Source organism: Sinocyclocheilus grahami, unplaced genomic scaffold, assembly GCF_001515645.1.
Source record: "Sinocyclocheilus grahami isolate Dianchi unplaced genomic scaffold, SAMN03320097.WGS_v1.1 scaffold234.1, whole genome shotgun sequence".
Taxonomy (NCBI): Eukaryota; Metazoa; Chordata; class Actinopteri; order Cypriniformes; family Cyprinidae; genus Sinocyclocheilus; species Sinocyclocheilus grahami.
Genome location: NW_015505413.1, coordinates 2168530 through 2184580, shown reverse-complemented (window position 1 = coordinate 2184580; position 16051 = coordinate 2168530). Strand labels below are relative to the sequence as shown.

At 40.9% G+C, this 16051-nt stretch overlaps 2 protein-coding genes across 2 annotated transcripts in view; both read left to right on the top strand.

The window, feature by feature from the left end:
* The first annotated feature begins 244 nt into the window (after window positions 1-244).
* LOC107597683 (collagen alpha-4(VI) chain-like) lies at window positions 245-2318 on the top strand. Its single transcript, XM_016288846.1, has 3 exons — window positions 245-308; window positions 992-1609; window positions 1729-2318. Exons 1-3 carry the CDS (start codon window positions 245-247, stop codon window positions 2316-2318), a joined length of 1272 nt encoding a protein of 423 aa, XP_016144332.1.
* Window positions 2319-2578: 260 nt separating this feature from the next.
* LOC107597647 (collagen alpha-6(VI) chain-like) overlaps window positions 2579-16051 on the top strand; it is a 49704-nt gene continuing 36231 nt past the window's right edge. Inside the window, exons 1-3 of the mRNA XM_016288805.1 lie at window positions 2579-3089; window positions 12498-13073; window positions 13892-14454. Coding sequence (XP_016144291.1) covers window positions 2612-3089; window positions 12498-13073; window positions 13892-14454 — 1617 coding nt within the window. The 5' untranslated portion in view covers window positions 2579-2611. The remainder of the gene's footprint in view (window positions 3090-12497; window positions 13074-13891; window positions 14455-16051) is intronic.

Below are 16051 nucleotides of genomic sequence, written 5' to 3'. Positions count from 1 at the left end.
CACCTTCGCTATGTTACGAAGTCATCTTTGTTATTGTTTGTTCGGGGAGGACTTATTATAGACCACAATATCAGCAAGATATTTTTCCTTATCACTTCTTGCGTGCGTTTGGTTATGAAACGTAGTTTGCGGACCAGACAGAGTTGTCGGTGATTCTTCCTATTGTAAAGTCATGCAATGTGTAACCTCCTGTCGCCGATCTATCGTGCAATGTGAACACAGCAGCAACTGAATGCTACCCCAGATGGCCGTGAAGTGTGAAAACAACGATGATCAGATGATTTTGAAAATCATGCAGTGTGAACTCGGTATTAGGCCTTATTTTTGTGGCAGATGATTACAGCATTTCACTAAATTTGTAGTGAGACGTGTTTTTGTAAGTATGCTTTCACTGAAGCTGGAGTTTTCCTTCAAAATAAAAGGTCTACTGCCGTTTCCGTTAAAAAAAACAACAACTTAAAAGTGCAGAATGAATTGCTGACAGCTAGCGGTTTAAGTAGTCCAAATTCAAAAGATCTCTTTCAAGTGTAGAAATTAGGAAATAAGTATAGTAATTTCTCTACTGTAGTGTAAAGCAAAAATAGTATACCTATGAAATATTCATTTTCATTTATTTTTGTTTTGATTGGCTTCCTAAAACACCACTGTGAATGTAATTTAGACTGAGACAGTATATCACAAATAAAAAGAGGGTTGAGTCCCCTTTAATTTCAGGTACAAGTCAATTCACTGACTTTTGGGTTGGAGCTTTTAATTTTGAACTCTGAAAGTGCATTAGATAGAATAGTTTAACTTTAAAATGTACAAAAATTTCATTTTTTCCCCCCAGTTCTTCATTTGTCTTTTTTTTTTTTAAATATCGCAATAAATATTGTATCATGGACTTCATATTGCCATATTATCATATCGTGAGATTTTGATATTGTTACATCCCTAGTAGTACATACTCCAAAAGACTCTGGTTTTTAAAGTTCTCATGTCTTTTTGACAGAGTGCATATTTGACGTGGTGGCAGATATCGCTTTTATTGTTGATCAGTCCAGCAATATCAGATCCAAAAACTTTCAACTTTTAAGCTACTTTCTCAAGAACACCATCAGAGGTCTCGATGTAGGTGAGGGAAAAATTAAAATAGCTGTGGTCCTCTATAGTGACTTCCCTCGAGCAGATGTTTTCTTTAACACCTTCAATGATAAGACTGACATCCTACGCTACATCAGCAGCATACCACATGGTCGTGGTAAAACATACACTGGAGCTGCTCTCAAGTTTGCCAAAGAGCATGTGTTCACCAAAGCAAGAGGCAGCAGAAGAGATCAGCATGTTCAGCAGGTTGCTGTTGTTATCACTGATGGAAAGTCTACAGATAATGTGGCCAGTGCTGCAGCAGCATTGCGGCGATCTGGTGTCACTATATTTGCGCTTGGTATCAAAGACACCGACGAGGATGACTTGAGAGAGATTGCATCCTATCCACATAAGAAGTTTGTATTCAGTGTTGAAGGCTTTGATAAACTACATTCACTTTCAAATATTTTAACCAAAACACTTTGCAATGAAATCACAGATTCCATCATACCTGCAGCCTTACAGAGCTTTGTGTTACAAGGTTGGTAAGATGTTTTTACTCATTTTCTTTTAAATGACTGGCCCTAAAAGCACATTGAAGATAAAAAAAAATCTAATTTCATATCTAAATACTCTAAATCTTCTTTCACTCCACTGCAGATTGCAAGAAAACAATAAAAGCTGACATATATTTTCTTCTGGATGAATTAGAAAGCATATCCTATAAAGAATTTGATGATATGAAGAACTTTATTAAGAAATTGCTTGAAGCATTCGAGGTTGGAAATAACCATGTGCGCTTTGGGTTGGTGAAGTTTGCAAGTCGTGCAACCACAGTTTTCCGATTACATGACTATAACACAAAAGCTGATATCAGAAAGGCAGTGAATGCCCTCAAAATTGAGGGAGGGGGCACCAGGACTGATCTGGGATTGAGAGAAATGATCCCACTCTTTGAAGAAGCAGTACGAACACGTGGGGAAAAGGTTCATAAGCTCCTGATTGTCATCACAGATGGCGAGTCAAGAGGGACAGAAGAGTCGGTAGAAGTCCCTGCTAAACTTCTGAGAACAGAACAGAATGTCAGTATTTATGCTATTGGTGTGAAAGATGCATCTGTACCAGAGCTGGAATTAATATCTGGCAGCCCACAAAGAATATTTTATGTGAAAAACTATGATTTCCTTGATGAAATCAAGAAAGACATTATTACAGAAATATGTACCTTTGAAGGTGAGAAATTCAGCTAATTTGCATATGTTTATACTGTATGTTTTCACTGTTACCTGATTTGCAAAAAAAATTTTTAATTGAATGGGTGATGAAATAATACAGTGCATGCAGATAAATGACTGTCGGTATCCAGTTGATTCTTCTTGATTTTTTCCCCCATTGGCCTAAATTGAATTTGTTTCAATGTTCCTTTCACAGAAGGAGTGTTCACTTTATGAATTTCTTATTTTTAGATTGTGAAGGTCTTTTTGCAGATGTTGTCTTCCTGCTTGATGGATCAGAAAGTGTTAGTGCTAAGGACTTTGAAAATATGAAGGACATAATGGAGCTTGTGATAGATAAATTTGCAATTGGACCGGACAAGGAGCGTGTTGCGGTTATTCAGTACGGCACCGACCCAAATGAGGAGCTTTCCTTAAATAAATTTGACGATAAAGCTGTATTATTACAGAAAATCAGAAATATCAAACAGATGAATGGAAAAACGTATACTGGAAAAGCACTTACAGAAGTATTACAGTCTTTTTTTGACATTTCTAAAGGAGGACGATCCAATGCTCTGAAGTTCTTGATAGTTCTTACGGATGGAGAGAGTAGGGATGATGTAGCCGAGCCTGCTAAAGTCTTGAGAGACAATTCCATCAACATTAATGCCATTGGTATGAGACATGCAAACAGATCTCAGATTCTTGCCATTGCTGGATCCCATGATGGAGTGTTCTTTGAAGATGCCGTTGCATCCCTAAAAGAATTGAGCAATGACGTCCTTCTCAAGATCTGCAACACGGGTATGTAAACCAAATCTGAGATTTTTAGGAAAGATCACATCATGTCAGTTGATGTTAAATCCCTTGAAAAAAATGTTTTGTGGCTTTTAGTCAGCGTCTGTTACCTTTGAGGGTATCTACATGCTAGTGTACTCCTTAAAGTGCACACATTTATAACTCTCTTTCTTCTCCATGAAAATGCACACAAAGTATTGATGGCCTATAAAATTAGAAATTAAATTGAAAAGTATATTTAGCTGTAAAATTAACTAATATTACCAACAATAACATGTATAAAAGGTTAACATTAGCGCTGTGAATCGATTAAAAAAAAGTAACTAATTAATTGCACATTCACGGAAATCACGATTAATCACATTCATATATTTATATTATCATAATTTCACATTGAACCTCCAAATCAATGTAGAAACAACGTGAACATAGTATATTTTAAATATGGTTTAATTACATCTTTTTACTAAGTAGCCTACTATTAATGAAGGCCATTATCATTGATACCAGTAGTGTTACTGATATCTATATTAAATGCATTTTCCCTCAATTTTAGCCATTAATTATAGCCATTCAACATTACTGTATAATTGAAACCCATTATTTTCTAACATTTAATAGGCTCTGAAAAATATAAAAAAATTTAAACTTTTAGTTTAGCTGATCTTAAAACAATCTTCACATAAACTATAAATTGCATATGTATAAACTATAAAATGCATATGAATTCATCTTTATTGAAACTATAAAAGTTAACTAGTGCAGTAGAGTGATTTATCTTTTTCTTTTGTTCTTTGATTTCCATCAATGACAGACTTCATCAGGTTTCACTTTAAAAGCAGCACTGTCTCTTTAAAACCTGATGCACATGACGTGGATCTGACATGCATTTGGTTTTCTCCCAACTCTTTATGGCCAATTAGGACTTTATAACTCATTTAAGACCGTGTTTACGAGGTCACTCGCCAAAAGCCAGCATTTTGACATAATTGACCATTCGCAGGGAGCTTGATTGACATTTGACCAATCAGAATGTGAATATTATGCGTCGCTGTTGCTATCCGCCATCTTGCCTGACAACTACGGCTGGACACCGTTCTCCATAGAAATCCATGTTACAATGGGGTAAAAAAGATAGACCGAATTGAAACTTTTTCAACTAAATCTAAATGACATCAGTAATCAGCACACACAACCCAGTATAGTATAGTTAAGTGGCATGCCAGCATTTTGACATAATTGACCATTCGCAGGGAGCTTGATTGACATTTGACCAATCAGAATGTGAATATTATGCGTGGAGGGAGAGCTGTCCGATGAAGATTCGGCCGTGCTGCCGCCCTCCGGGACTGTGGCAAAGCCTGAATCAGATTCGGAGATGACAGCTATGCTTTCCCGGGCCGCTGAAAGGGTCGGGCTCGAGTGGAAACCTCCACCGTGTCCCGAGCCCTCACGGCTGGATGATGGGTTTCTCGGGGGGGCTCGCGCTGGTTCTCAGCACCCCGCCCTGGTGCCTTTCTTCCCGGAAGTGCATGACGAGCTCACCAGGTCGTGGACGGCACCTTTTACTGCCAGAAACCGGCCGAAGGGCTCCTCCTCCTTCACCACCCTCGACGGCGGTGCAGCGAAGGAGTATTCGGCGATTAATTTTTTCTTGAACCGTCTCAAAGAGCGCTTATGAGGCAAGCACGTACAGGTCCGAACGGACAACACAGCGACCGTTGCGTACATCAACCGACAAGGTGGTCTGAGCTCTCGTCGCATGTCGCAACTCGCCCGCCACCTCCTCCTTTGGAGTCGGAAGGTTCTGAGGTCACTTCGTGCTGTTCACATTCTGGGCCTGCTCAACCGTACAGCCGATGAGCTGTCTCGAGCAATGCTGGACGGGACGCGGAGGTTCTAGGTGACCTACCCCAGGAGTTGGTGAACACCATCACGTCGGCAAGAGCACCGTCTACAAGACACGCTTACTCCTTGAAGTGGAACCTGTTCGTTGAGTGGTGTTCTTCTCACCGAGAAGACACCCGATTGCGGTCGTGCCATTCCTTTCTGCAGCAAGGGCTGGAGCGAAGGCGGTCTCCCTCCACCCTCAAAGTCCAGGTTGCTGCTATTGCTGCGTACCATGACCCGGTGAATGGGAAGTCGGTAGGTAAGCATGACCTCGTTATCAGGTTCCTTAGAGGGGCCAGGAGGTTGAATCCTTCCCGGCCCCCCTCTATACCCTCTTGGGACCTGTCTCTAGTGCTAAAATCACTACAGCAGGGCCCATTCAAGCCTTTGCATTCAGTTGAGCTAAAGTTTCTTTCATTGAAAACTCTGCTCCTGCTTGCAGTGGCCTCCATCAAGAGGGTAGGGGACCTGCACGCATATTTGGTCGACGATTCATGCCTAGAGTTTGGGCCGGCAGACTCCCAGGTAATCCTGAGGCCCCGGCCCGGCTACGTACCCAAGGTTCCCACTACACCCTTCAAAGACCAAGTGGTGAACCTGCAAGCACTACCCCCGGAGGAGGAAGACCCAGCCCTGGCTTTGCTCTGTCCCGTCCGAGCATTAAGGTGCTACGTAGACCGGACACAAAGCTTCAGGACCTCAGACGGCAGAAGGGGAATGCCGTCTCTAAGCAGAGGATGGCCCACTGGATTGTGGATGACATCACCCTGGCTTATCAGGCACAGGGTGTGCCCTGCCCATTCAGACTGCGAGCTCACTCTACTAAAAGTGTTGCATCCTCCTGGGCGCTGGCTCCTGTGTTCTCACCTCAAACGGGTAGTGGCGACGAGAGGCCCCGGTTAGTTTCGGCTTGCTAAAACTGCTCCAGAGTGTCCTACAGTAGACCCTGTTGAGATCCTCCGTCACCCTCAGCAGCGGACGCGGTGGAACGTCCGGCGCCGGGCCTTCGCGATGAATCCGCGGGAACCGTGGAAGGCTGGGTTCCATATTGAGACCTAAGCGGTTCTCGAAGTGACCGGCTGAAAGGGAACGTCTCGGTTATCTATGGTAACCCTCATTCCCTCGGAGAAGTCACGTCCCGTCGCCACAGTTGCTGTACCACCACTGAGCGGCCGGGTCGCCGGCTCGGCTCCTCAGCGAAAACCTGGTATGCATTGCACCTGCTGCCTTATTATACTCACGCTGTGATCAGCAGCAGCTGGATGCAATAATTGCATGCCAATGTGCATTGGCTCGTTTAGTTTACACTCGAAGTAGATTGGTCTATCGAAGCGATATCCCAATTCGTCGGTCACCGACGTGACGTCTCCGTTCCCTCCTTCAGGGAATGAGGGTTACCATACGTAACCGAGACGTTCTTACCACTGAAGTGAACAGTTTGTACAGCGGGACTTTTGATCCGTAAACAAAAACTTCTCGCTTAACATCATGTTCTCTTCAGTTAGACTTGTCAAATCCCTCCGAAATCATATTTACTCTCATAACAATATTAATTTTAAGTAATCATTCAATAAATAGATTGATACATGAGTGAGTCAGTCAGCCAGTAAAATGAAATGACTGTTAATTTTTACATTTCGCGAGCGCATGCTGGATAGGGATGGGCGATACCACTTATTTTGTTTGGGATACAATACCGATACTTTTCAAGACCAGTATTGTCGATATTGATACCGATACAATACTTCTAAACTGAACTTTTAAATTATGGAATTTATTAAATTATTAAATTACTAAGAGTAAAATGGATAATGATAACCTCTTAACTTTATATTTGAAACACATTTTAACATTCAAAATGCCTTAATTGTAACTTATTAGGTTACATGTTTGTTTACACGTGGTTAACACATGTTTACTGTAGTGGTAACCATGGAAATCGTCTTGGGTTACTCATGTAACCATGGTTCTCCGAGAGGGAACGAGACGCTGCGTCCTGGTGGACACTTTGGGGAACGCTGTCTGTGTGACCGATACCTGAAGCATGCGTAAAACAACTCCAATCCAGTTGGTCCACGTGGCCCGTGACGTCATAGGCGGGTACCCGAAAGTATAAAAGGGGCATCTGCTGAATACGTCACCAACGTAGTTGTCTGAGGAGACGTAAACACAAAGGCCGCTACTTAAAACTCCAAGAAGGGGGAGAAGTCCCTAAGCTAGCACATTGATATCCTCAGATAGCCATGTACCTAAGAATGACTCTCTTAATGAGAGGAAGCCCTGTTCAGAAGTATCGGCAGAGATACATAAGTGGAGTGGGGCCCAAGGAGAACCGGGGCCAGAATCAACTCAGAGAATGGGAACAAAGTCGTGTGTGTAACCCATACCATACAGGATTTTAGAAAAGTGCGCAGGGTGCCTAGCGTGCACACTTACCACAATGTGGATTTTAGAAAGCGCACAGAAGCTAGCATGTACGCTTACCATAAACATGGATTTTAGGAATAGTAGAACAGGATGGTACCGACTGAGACTGCCCAGACCACCAAGAGTGGGCTGTCTACTTACAACCCTAGCAGGGGAGATAGCGCTATCTAGGCGAGGGCTCAGGGAGACCGCTACTTAAGACCCTAGGAAAGGGAGCAGTCACTGAGCTAGCACATAGCTATCCTCAGATAGCTATGTGCATAGGAAGGGCTACCAGAGGTGGAACAGACTGAAACTACCCAGACCACGGAGAGTGGGCTGTCTACTTACGACCCAGACAGGAGAGACAGCACTGTCTAGGTAAGGGCTCAAGGAGACCACTACTTAAGACCCTAAGAAGGGGAGCAATCACCGAGCTATCAACAGCTGGTCCCACACAGCTAGCCTGAAAAACCCCGGTAAGCCATCCTATGAGGCTGCCCAGACCACAAGAGTGGGCTATCTACTTACAACCCTAGCAGGGGAGATAGCGCTATCTAGGCGAGGGCTCAGGGAGACGGCACTGAGCTAGCACATAGATATCCTCAGATAGCTATGTGTGTAGGAAGGGCTACCAGAGGTGGAACAGACTGAAACTACCCAGACCACGGAGAGTGGGCTGTCTACTTACGACCCAGACAGGAGAGACAGCACTGTCTAGGTAAGGGCTCAAGGAGACCGCTACTTAAAAACCCTAGGCAGGGGAGCAATCACCGAGCTAGCACATGGCTATCCTCAGATAGTTAGGCTCTAGGAAAGAGGACCACTACAACTACCATGGCAATGGCTGAAATATAACCACCCTTAGGTGGCTATACCAAGGAGGTCCCCAATCCGTGTCAGTCCCACAGTAGGCTAGCGTTCACCAATATATTGACCAGAGGCTCACAATAGGAAGATCCAGACCATAGTAATGATTCGCTAAGGAGCGAACACATAAAAACCATAGTCCAGATCAAAGCCTGATGCAAGCAACGGCCATAACACTAGGTGGCTGGACACAGCTATCCTCAAATAGCATTTCCCTCAGATAAGGCTGAAGTTCGTCCAGGCCATGAAGTGGGCCATCTACCTAAAACCGAACAGGGGAGACAGCGCAGTCTAGGCAAGGGCTCAAGGAGACCACTATTTAAAGACCCCACAAGGGGGAGCAGTCTCCAAGCTGGAACACAGCTATGCTCAGACAGCAGGTTCCAAACAAGGCTTCAGCGCTTACCTGAGAGAGTTTGTGCCCAAGGGGAACTAAACCCAGTGTTAAACGACTGGGTCTCAGACTGCTATATTCCAAAGCAAAACAGCCTGAACTGGAGCATAATCATCCGCAGATGGCTACACTCTGAGCAGAGACTGTTCACTTATCACCCGGCTAAACACAGGAAGGAACATTCCCCGTAACCACTCTAGAATACTGAAGCACCCTGGGAGAGAAAGCTAACAGCTTCATTCCACAGAGCATTCAGTATAACCATGCCCAGCGAGGCTCTCCACACACAATAACATGCATATTAGAGAGGCACGGCTGAGCTGAATATAGCTCCGCCCGCGATCTTGCACGCCCTGAGCTAAAAACGACTTGGTGCTCACACTTTATCGTTATAGCAACACGAGCAATATCCACGGCTTTAGGCAACCCGATAGTCGAGGGTATGCGGACATTGCAGATCAAAGCAATCGCTGCGAGCTGAGATAAATAGAGCCGTGGCAACGGGCCGAGACGTGAATGCTTTGCCCTGCATCCCTTGGGAATAGGAACAAACGCGAGCCGAGTGCATTAAAGTGTTTCATCACAAAGAGTGTGTGGCCGCCGAGACAAAGACGAAAAGGTTAAAATATGTATGTAAAATATAATAAATGTTAGAATCCCAACACAGAGGCACATATTCCTCAAAGCGCTGCTCTACTCACCAGGATGATGTTTCACACACATTCAACAGACAGATGGCTCCAAAGACAATAAAAGTTGGTGACGTATTCAGCAGGTGCCCCTTTTATACTTTCAGGTACCCGCCTATGACGTCACGGGCCACGTGGACCAATAGGATTGGAGTTGTTTTATGCATGCTTCAGGAACCGGTCACGCAGACAGCGTTCCCCAAAGTGTTCACCAGGACGCAGCGTTGAGTTCCCTAGAAGGGGAACTACAAATACTATAGTTGAACTATGGTCACTTTAGTAAAACCATGGTTCATTTTCATAAGGGACTGCCATTGACAGGCTGTTGCATGCATAAAATGCAACCTTTTCGTTCTGACAGTATATGACTTATATTAACATTACAGAATAGAACATGATCAATATTATCTTTCAACGTTCAATTTAAATAAATATAATTGCACAAACTATGTAGGCTACAATTTCAATTTTTTTTATTGTGAAATAACTCAAACATATACGTTTTTTCTGTCCACTGATAAGCATTGTTCTGGGCTGCCATTCCCAAAAGCAGCAGCTTTCTTATGATAATTTTGGGAAACGCAGCTCTGTTTGAATGCACTGTTAGAAGTGAGTAAACGCTCTCCGTGATTGATTGACATTGACATTGATTCTGTCTTGCAACATCTGCGTGTGTTCAGATGAGCAGGAAAATAGGCCTATCCTACACAATTATTCGCTAACATAACTTATTTGTCCAATTCAATGCATATTGTACGCATTAATTTATTGTTAAATAAACAAAATCACTGGTAAATAAAACACACCTTAGTATCGATATTTTTGTTTGAGTATCGATACTTTCGATACTCATGTCAGTAACGATATATCGATACTTCAGGATTGATATGCCCATCCCTAGTGCTGGAGCAGCACGTGCGAATCAGAGGCGCCCAGTAAATGAAGATGAAACAAACCCACGAAGTTATGATTTCTGTTATCACTCTATGCTTAACCCTGACTTAATATTATAATTTAAAATGTGTTTTGATTGTTCTAATTTCTGTATTTTAATAAATGCTGCATTAAACGAATTTCAGTGCTCTGTATAGGTCATTACACAAAAAACATCTGCAACGTTTTAATTGGAAAGATAGTTTTACAGGGTTATAATTATAATATATAATATTATAGTTATAATATATTCTGTATAAGTTATTTTCAGGTTATTTTGAAAATAACCACCCTGCAACGTTCTAGGAATGCTATTTTATGGTTGCAAAAATAACCTAAAACTAACCATTAGGGAATGTTCTCTGTAAGTTATTTTTAGGTTATTTAATAATAACCACCATGCAACGTTCTGGGAACGTTATTTTATGGTTACAAAAAAACTAAAAAGAACGTTCCCCTAACGTTAGTATTCGGTTCCCCCCCTCAAAAAAATAACCAAACGGGAACCAAAAACTAACGTTAGGGGAACGTTCTGTGTTTGCTGGGTGAAGTGGCTCAGCATATGCAGACAGCTGAACGTGCTGCATTTCAAACTATACTCCTTTTGATAATCATCTTTGTCCAGTCTGTGCTATATCTCACTAGAAGTTATGACAGATAACACTGTCTTTATACTCATTTTAAAAAGTTGCAGATATCTCTTAACCCCCCTCACATGAGTGCTTGTCAACGCTGCCGTCAATTGATATTGCAGTCTCCGGTAGATTATTGTTGTTGAGTGTTTTCCTTTTCTTTTTCGGCTGTGAAACAATGGCCGGGGCCAGTTTGGCCACCTTGTGCTTGTCAGCTTTCATTTGTATTATAGTAATAACCACTTCAAATAAAAGCAAAGGTGCATTTGTCAAATGTCTTCTTACATAATGAGCATGTATCTTTCCAGAATGCAAGAGACCCGAACTGATTGACATAATCTTCCTTGTTGACACCTCTGGAAGTCCCAATAAAGATGGTTTTCAGGAAATGATAAACTTAATGAAATATACGGTAAGCAAATCTGTGGTTGGAGAAAAACGGGTACGATTTGGCGCCGTCACCTACTCTAATAACCCTCGTTCGGAGTTCACACTAAATAAGTACTACAGTCAAACTGATATTCTGAGGGTTATCTCAAACCTCAAAGCTTCAGGAGGAAGCAGAAACACAGCCCAAGCCCTGAACTATGCACTCTCCTACTTTGGTGATACACATGGTGGACGACGAGCAAAGAATGTTCCCCAAGTGCTATTCCTGATAACAGACGGCAAGGTTAATGACTTAAGTGGTCTGGCTACATGGCCTGAATCACTGACAAATTCAGAGGTCAACTTTTTTGCTATTGGTACCGAAGATGCAGATGAACAACAGCTAAAGGAGATGGTGGAAAATAAAGGAAGAGTGCACTATGCAAACACCTACCAGGATCTGCGTGGACTACAAAAACGGATCACCCAAGAGCTCTGCAATCTTACCAATTATAAAATATAATATTATAGTTATAATATATTCTGTATAAGTTATTTTCAGGTTATTTTGAAAATAACCACCCTGCAACGTTCTAGGAATGCTATTTTATGGTTGCAAAAATAACCTAAAACTAACCATTAGGGAATGTTCTCTGTAAGTTATTTTTAGGTTATTTAATAATAACCACCATGCAACGTTCTGGGAACGTTATTTTATGGTTACAAAAAAACTAAAAAGAACGTTCCCCTAACGTTAGTATTCGGTTCCCCCCCTCAAAAAAATAACCAAACGGGAACCAAAAACTAACGTTAGGGGAACGTTCTGTGTTTGCTGGGTGAAGTGGCTCAGCATATGCAGACAGCTGAACGTGCTGCATTTCAAACTATACTCCTTTTGATAATCATCTTTGTCCAGTCTGTGCTATATCTCACTAGAAGTTATGACAGATAACACTGTCTTTATACTCATTTTAAAAAGTTGCAGATATCTCTTAACCCCCCTCACATGAGTGCTTGTCAACGCTGCCGTCAATTGATATTGCAGTCTCCGGTAGATTATTGTTGTTGAGTGTTTTCCTTTTCTTTTTCGGCTGTGAAACAATGGCCGGGGCCAGTTTGGCCACCTTGTGCTTGTCAGCTTTCATTTGTATTATAGTAATAACCACTTCAAATAAAAGCAAAGGTGCATTTGTCAAATGTCTTCTTACATAATGAGCATGTATCTTTCCAGAATGCAAGAGACCCGAACTGATTGACATAATCTTCCTTGTTGACACCTCTGGAAGTCCCAATAAAGATGGTTTTCAGGAAATGATAAACTTAATGAAATATACGGTAAGCAAATCTGTGGTTGGAGAAAAACGGGTACGATTTGGCGCCGTCACCTACTCTAATAACCCTCGTTCGGAGTTCACACTAAATAAGTACTACAGTCAAACTGATATTCTGAGGGTTATCTCAAACCTCAAAGCTTCAGGAGGAAGCAGAAACACAGCCCAAGCCCTGAACTATGCACTCTCCTACTTTGGTGATACACATGGTGGACGACGAGCAAAGAATGTTCCCCAAGTGCTATTCCTGATAACAGACGGCAAGGTTAATGACTTAAGTGGTCTGGCTACATGGCCTGAATCACTGACAAATTCAGAGGTCAACTTTTTTGCTATTGGTACCGAAGATGCAGATGAACAACAGCTAAAGGAGATGGTGGAAAATAAAGGAAGAGTGCACTATGCAAACACCTACCAGGATCTGCGTGGACTACAAAAACGGATCACCCAAGAGCTCTGCAATCTTACCAAACCAAGTAAATCTAATTCTTATCACAAAACACTTCCCCCAGTTTCACAGATTTAAGCCTAGTCCCAGACTAAAATGCATGTCCGGCTGTTTTAACTGAAAGAAACTTGCTCTGACTGATCTTAAAATATGTCAGTTCCAATGTTTTGTCTCAAGATGCACATCAGTAGAGTTTTTTTTTTTTATCTAAGGCACGTTTATACAATCTACTTAAATGTCCCAATTGAACAATGGCCTAATCCTGGCTTAATCTAAGCCCTGTCTGTGAAACCAGACATACATTTTTCTGGAAATGAACTTAAAAGCTCAATGTGAATGTATCTTCTGATTAAATAATATCATTCGATATATTTAAAAATATGTTGACCACTGCATTTTGTCAGAAAGTAACTACTTTTTCAATAGAGTAAGTTGACTTTAAGAGCCTGTTTCTGCTTAGTCACTTGCACATGCATCTTGATTGATCAGATTGATGTCCAATTATACTTCACATAAATACAGATCAACGCTTAATGATATATGGCAATATAATTAATTTCAAAACTCTTTGTCCCCATATCATGCTTAGTGTTTGTGTCTCATAGTTGCTTCATCCATGGTTGTTTGCCCATATGTTGATTGCTTATGTGGTTAGGTGGCATCTTGTATGTGTCTTAGACCACCTACTGAACTATCTGTAACTATCGGTACAAATGCGTGATCTGAAGTGACCAATTGTAAATAGTCCCTAAGTAATGAGAAGGTTGTGGCCAGCCAATTTATAGTTTTAATGTTGCTTTCCAGAACTGTCCATTAATGTAGTCGTAATGTTTTTTCTCTTTCTAGTTTGTGAGATGGAGGTATCAGACATTGTTTTTTTAATTGATGGATCAGAGACTATTATGGATGCAAGTTGGAATACTCTCAAAAAAACCATGATTGGCATTGTGAAAGAGCTGGATATTGCTCAAGACAAATGGCGAGTGGGTGTTGCCCAGTTCAGCCGTGAATTCCAGAAGGAGTTTTACCTGAACAACTACACTAGTTTTACAGAAGTGGAGAAAGCTATAAATGACATTGTACAACAAAAGCAGGGCACAAGTACTTGGGACGCCCTGAGAAATATTAGATACTATTTCACAAAAGAGAATGGATCCAGAATAGATGATGGAGTCGCTCAGAATCTCCTGCTGATCACAGATGGATATGCTAATGATGCAAAGGACTTGAATGCATTAAGTTATCTCAAAAACAAGAACATATTAATAACTGTTATTGGGGTTGGCAATGATATAAAGAAATCTGAGCTGCGTGAAATAGCTGGATCACCTGAGCGGGTTCTTATTGAGACTTTTGAAGGCCTTAAACTGAATACTACCATAAGGAAAGTGTTACATTTACTCTGTACAGTCACAAGACCAGAACCATCACCCCCATATGGTAAGTAACTGTTTTATTATAGTATTCATAATTCATAATTTCGTTATTTTGTATACCAAATATTCTACATGCAAGCTCTGTTAAACCTGATAATCTGCCGCCTGCCTCCAAATGACTATTTATTATATATCTTGTGACCTGTTGCCTGATGAGGAAGCTCAACAGGTTTTGGAACAGAGCAATAGTTAATAGGGAGATGTAAGTATAAGTCAATTTGATGGGAAATCATTTAATTAAAATTGTATTTAATGTTTAAATGAAAGTAACATTTTTTGACAAAATATACTATAACTTTCAGAGTTCAAAGACCCAAGTCCAGTAAGATTTGTTCTAAACTTCCACAAATTTCTGACCTCAGTTAAATGCATTGAACATATGACCATGCACGTGAACATCTTCGATCCTGTCTTTGATTTTCACTAGGGATGTAGATATGAACTAATTAACCGATTTTAACTATTTATTTGACTAAAGCCATCATTTAATTTACGCATTACGCATTTTATTTTAGCATTTGTCTTTTTCTTTATATTTTTAGAAAGGCTCTTCCAATTATTGTTGTTTAAAAACAACTATTAAAAAAGCAGGTGAGGAGAGGTCTGATGCCTGCTAGTTGATTAAAATCAATCCATCAAAATGTACAATGACAATTTTCACAATTTTGAAATTCATTTTAGTTGATTTCTATGCCCTAAAAAGACACAATATTAATATCCATTAGATTCATCTCTTTTTTTAATCACCTGTAGATAGTAGAAGATTAAGTGACTTGAAGAATCCCTTGTTAAAAAAAAAACTAACATGGTAATATACTGAGGAGTGTACATATAGAGTATAATATTTATGCATTTGCATTTATGATAATGATGTATATGGGAAGGATATTCTGGACTATTTTCGAAAGGAATTGCAAATCTTGCATTACCATTTGCGTTTTCACTTTCGTGAACACACAGTGACTGCCAAATATCAAATGGAAAAGCAAAGTCCATTTGCAACTGTATTTCCCATGTCTTGCCTGTTATGAGCCTGTCATAGCAATAATTAGCAATATTAATTACCACGTCTGCTCAGGCCCGGCTCCAGAATCAATTTGCTAAGGGTGCTTCTTAAATTAGTAAGTATGCTTTAACCTTAATATAGGTTATATAAAGGTTTTAGTGCCGTCTATTGCTATTGTGCAAAGAGCACTCTGTTTATAATTACTAAAAAGCTGTCACTCATCTTAGTTCATCGCGATCTCACAAAGTTACATTATAATCAATGAAGGTCTCTACGCTGCACAGTGAATCTCTTATTTACACTGTGCCTACAGTTTGTTATAATGAGATGATTCGTACTGAACACAACACCTGCAAAAACTCAGATTTGAGTGGTGAGTGGATTCTTAAATGCCTCTGATTGACTGTTGCACACAAGAAATCACCAGATTGGCTATTGCTCAGCACTGCAAAACACATTAAAATAGAAACCGATCTCCAGAGCGCAAACCATACCATACTGGATAGTTTGCCAAATCTACAATGAAATGCCATTATTACAGCTTTAACTGAGGGTGCTATTGAT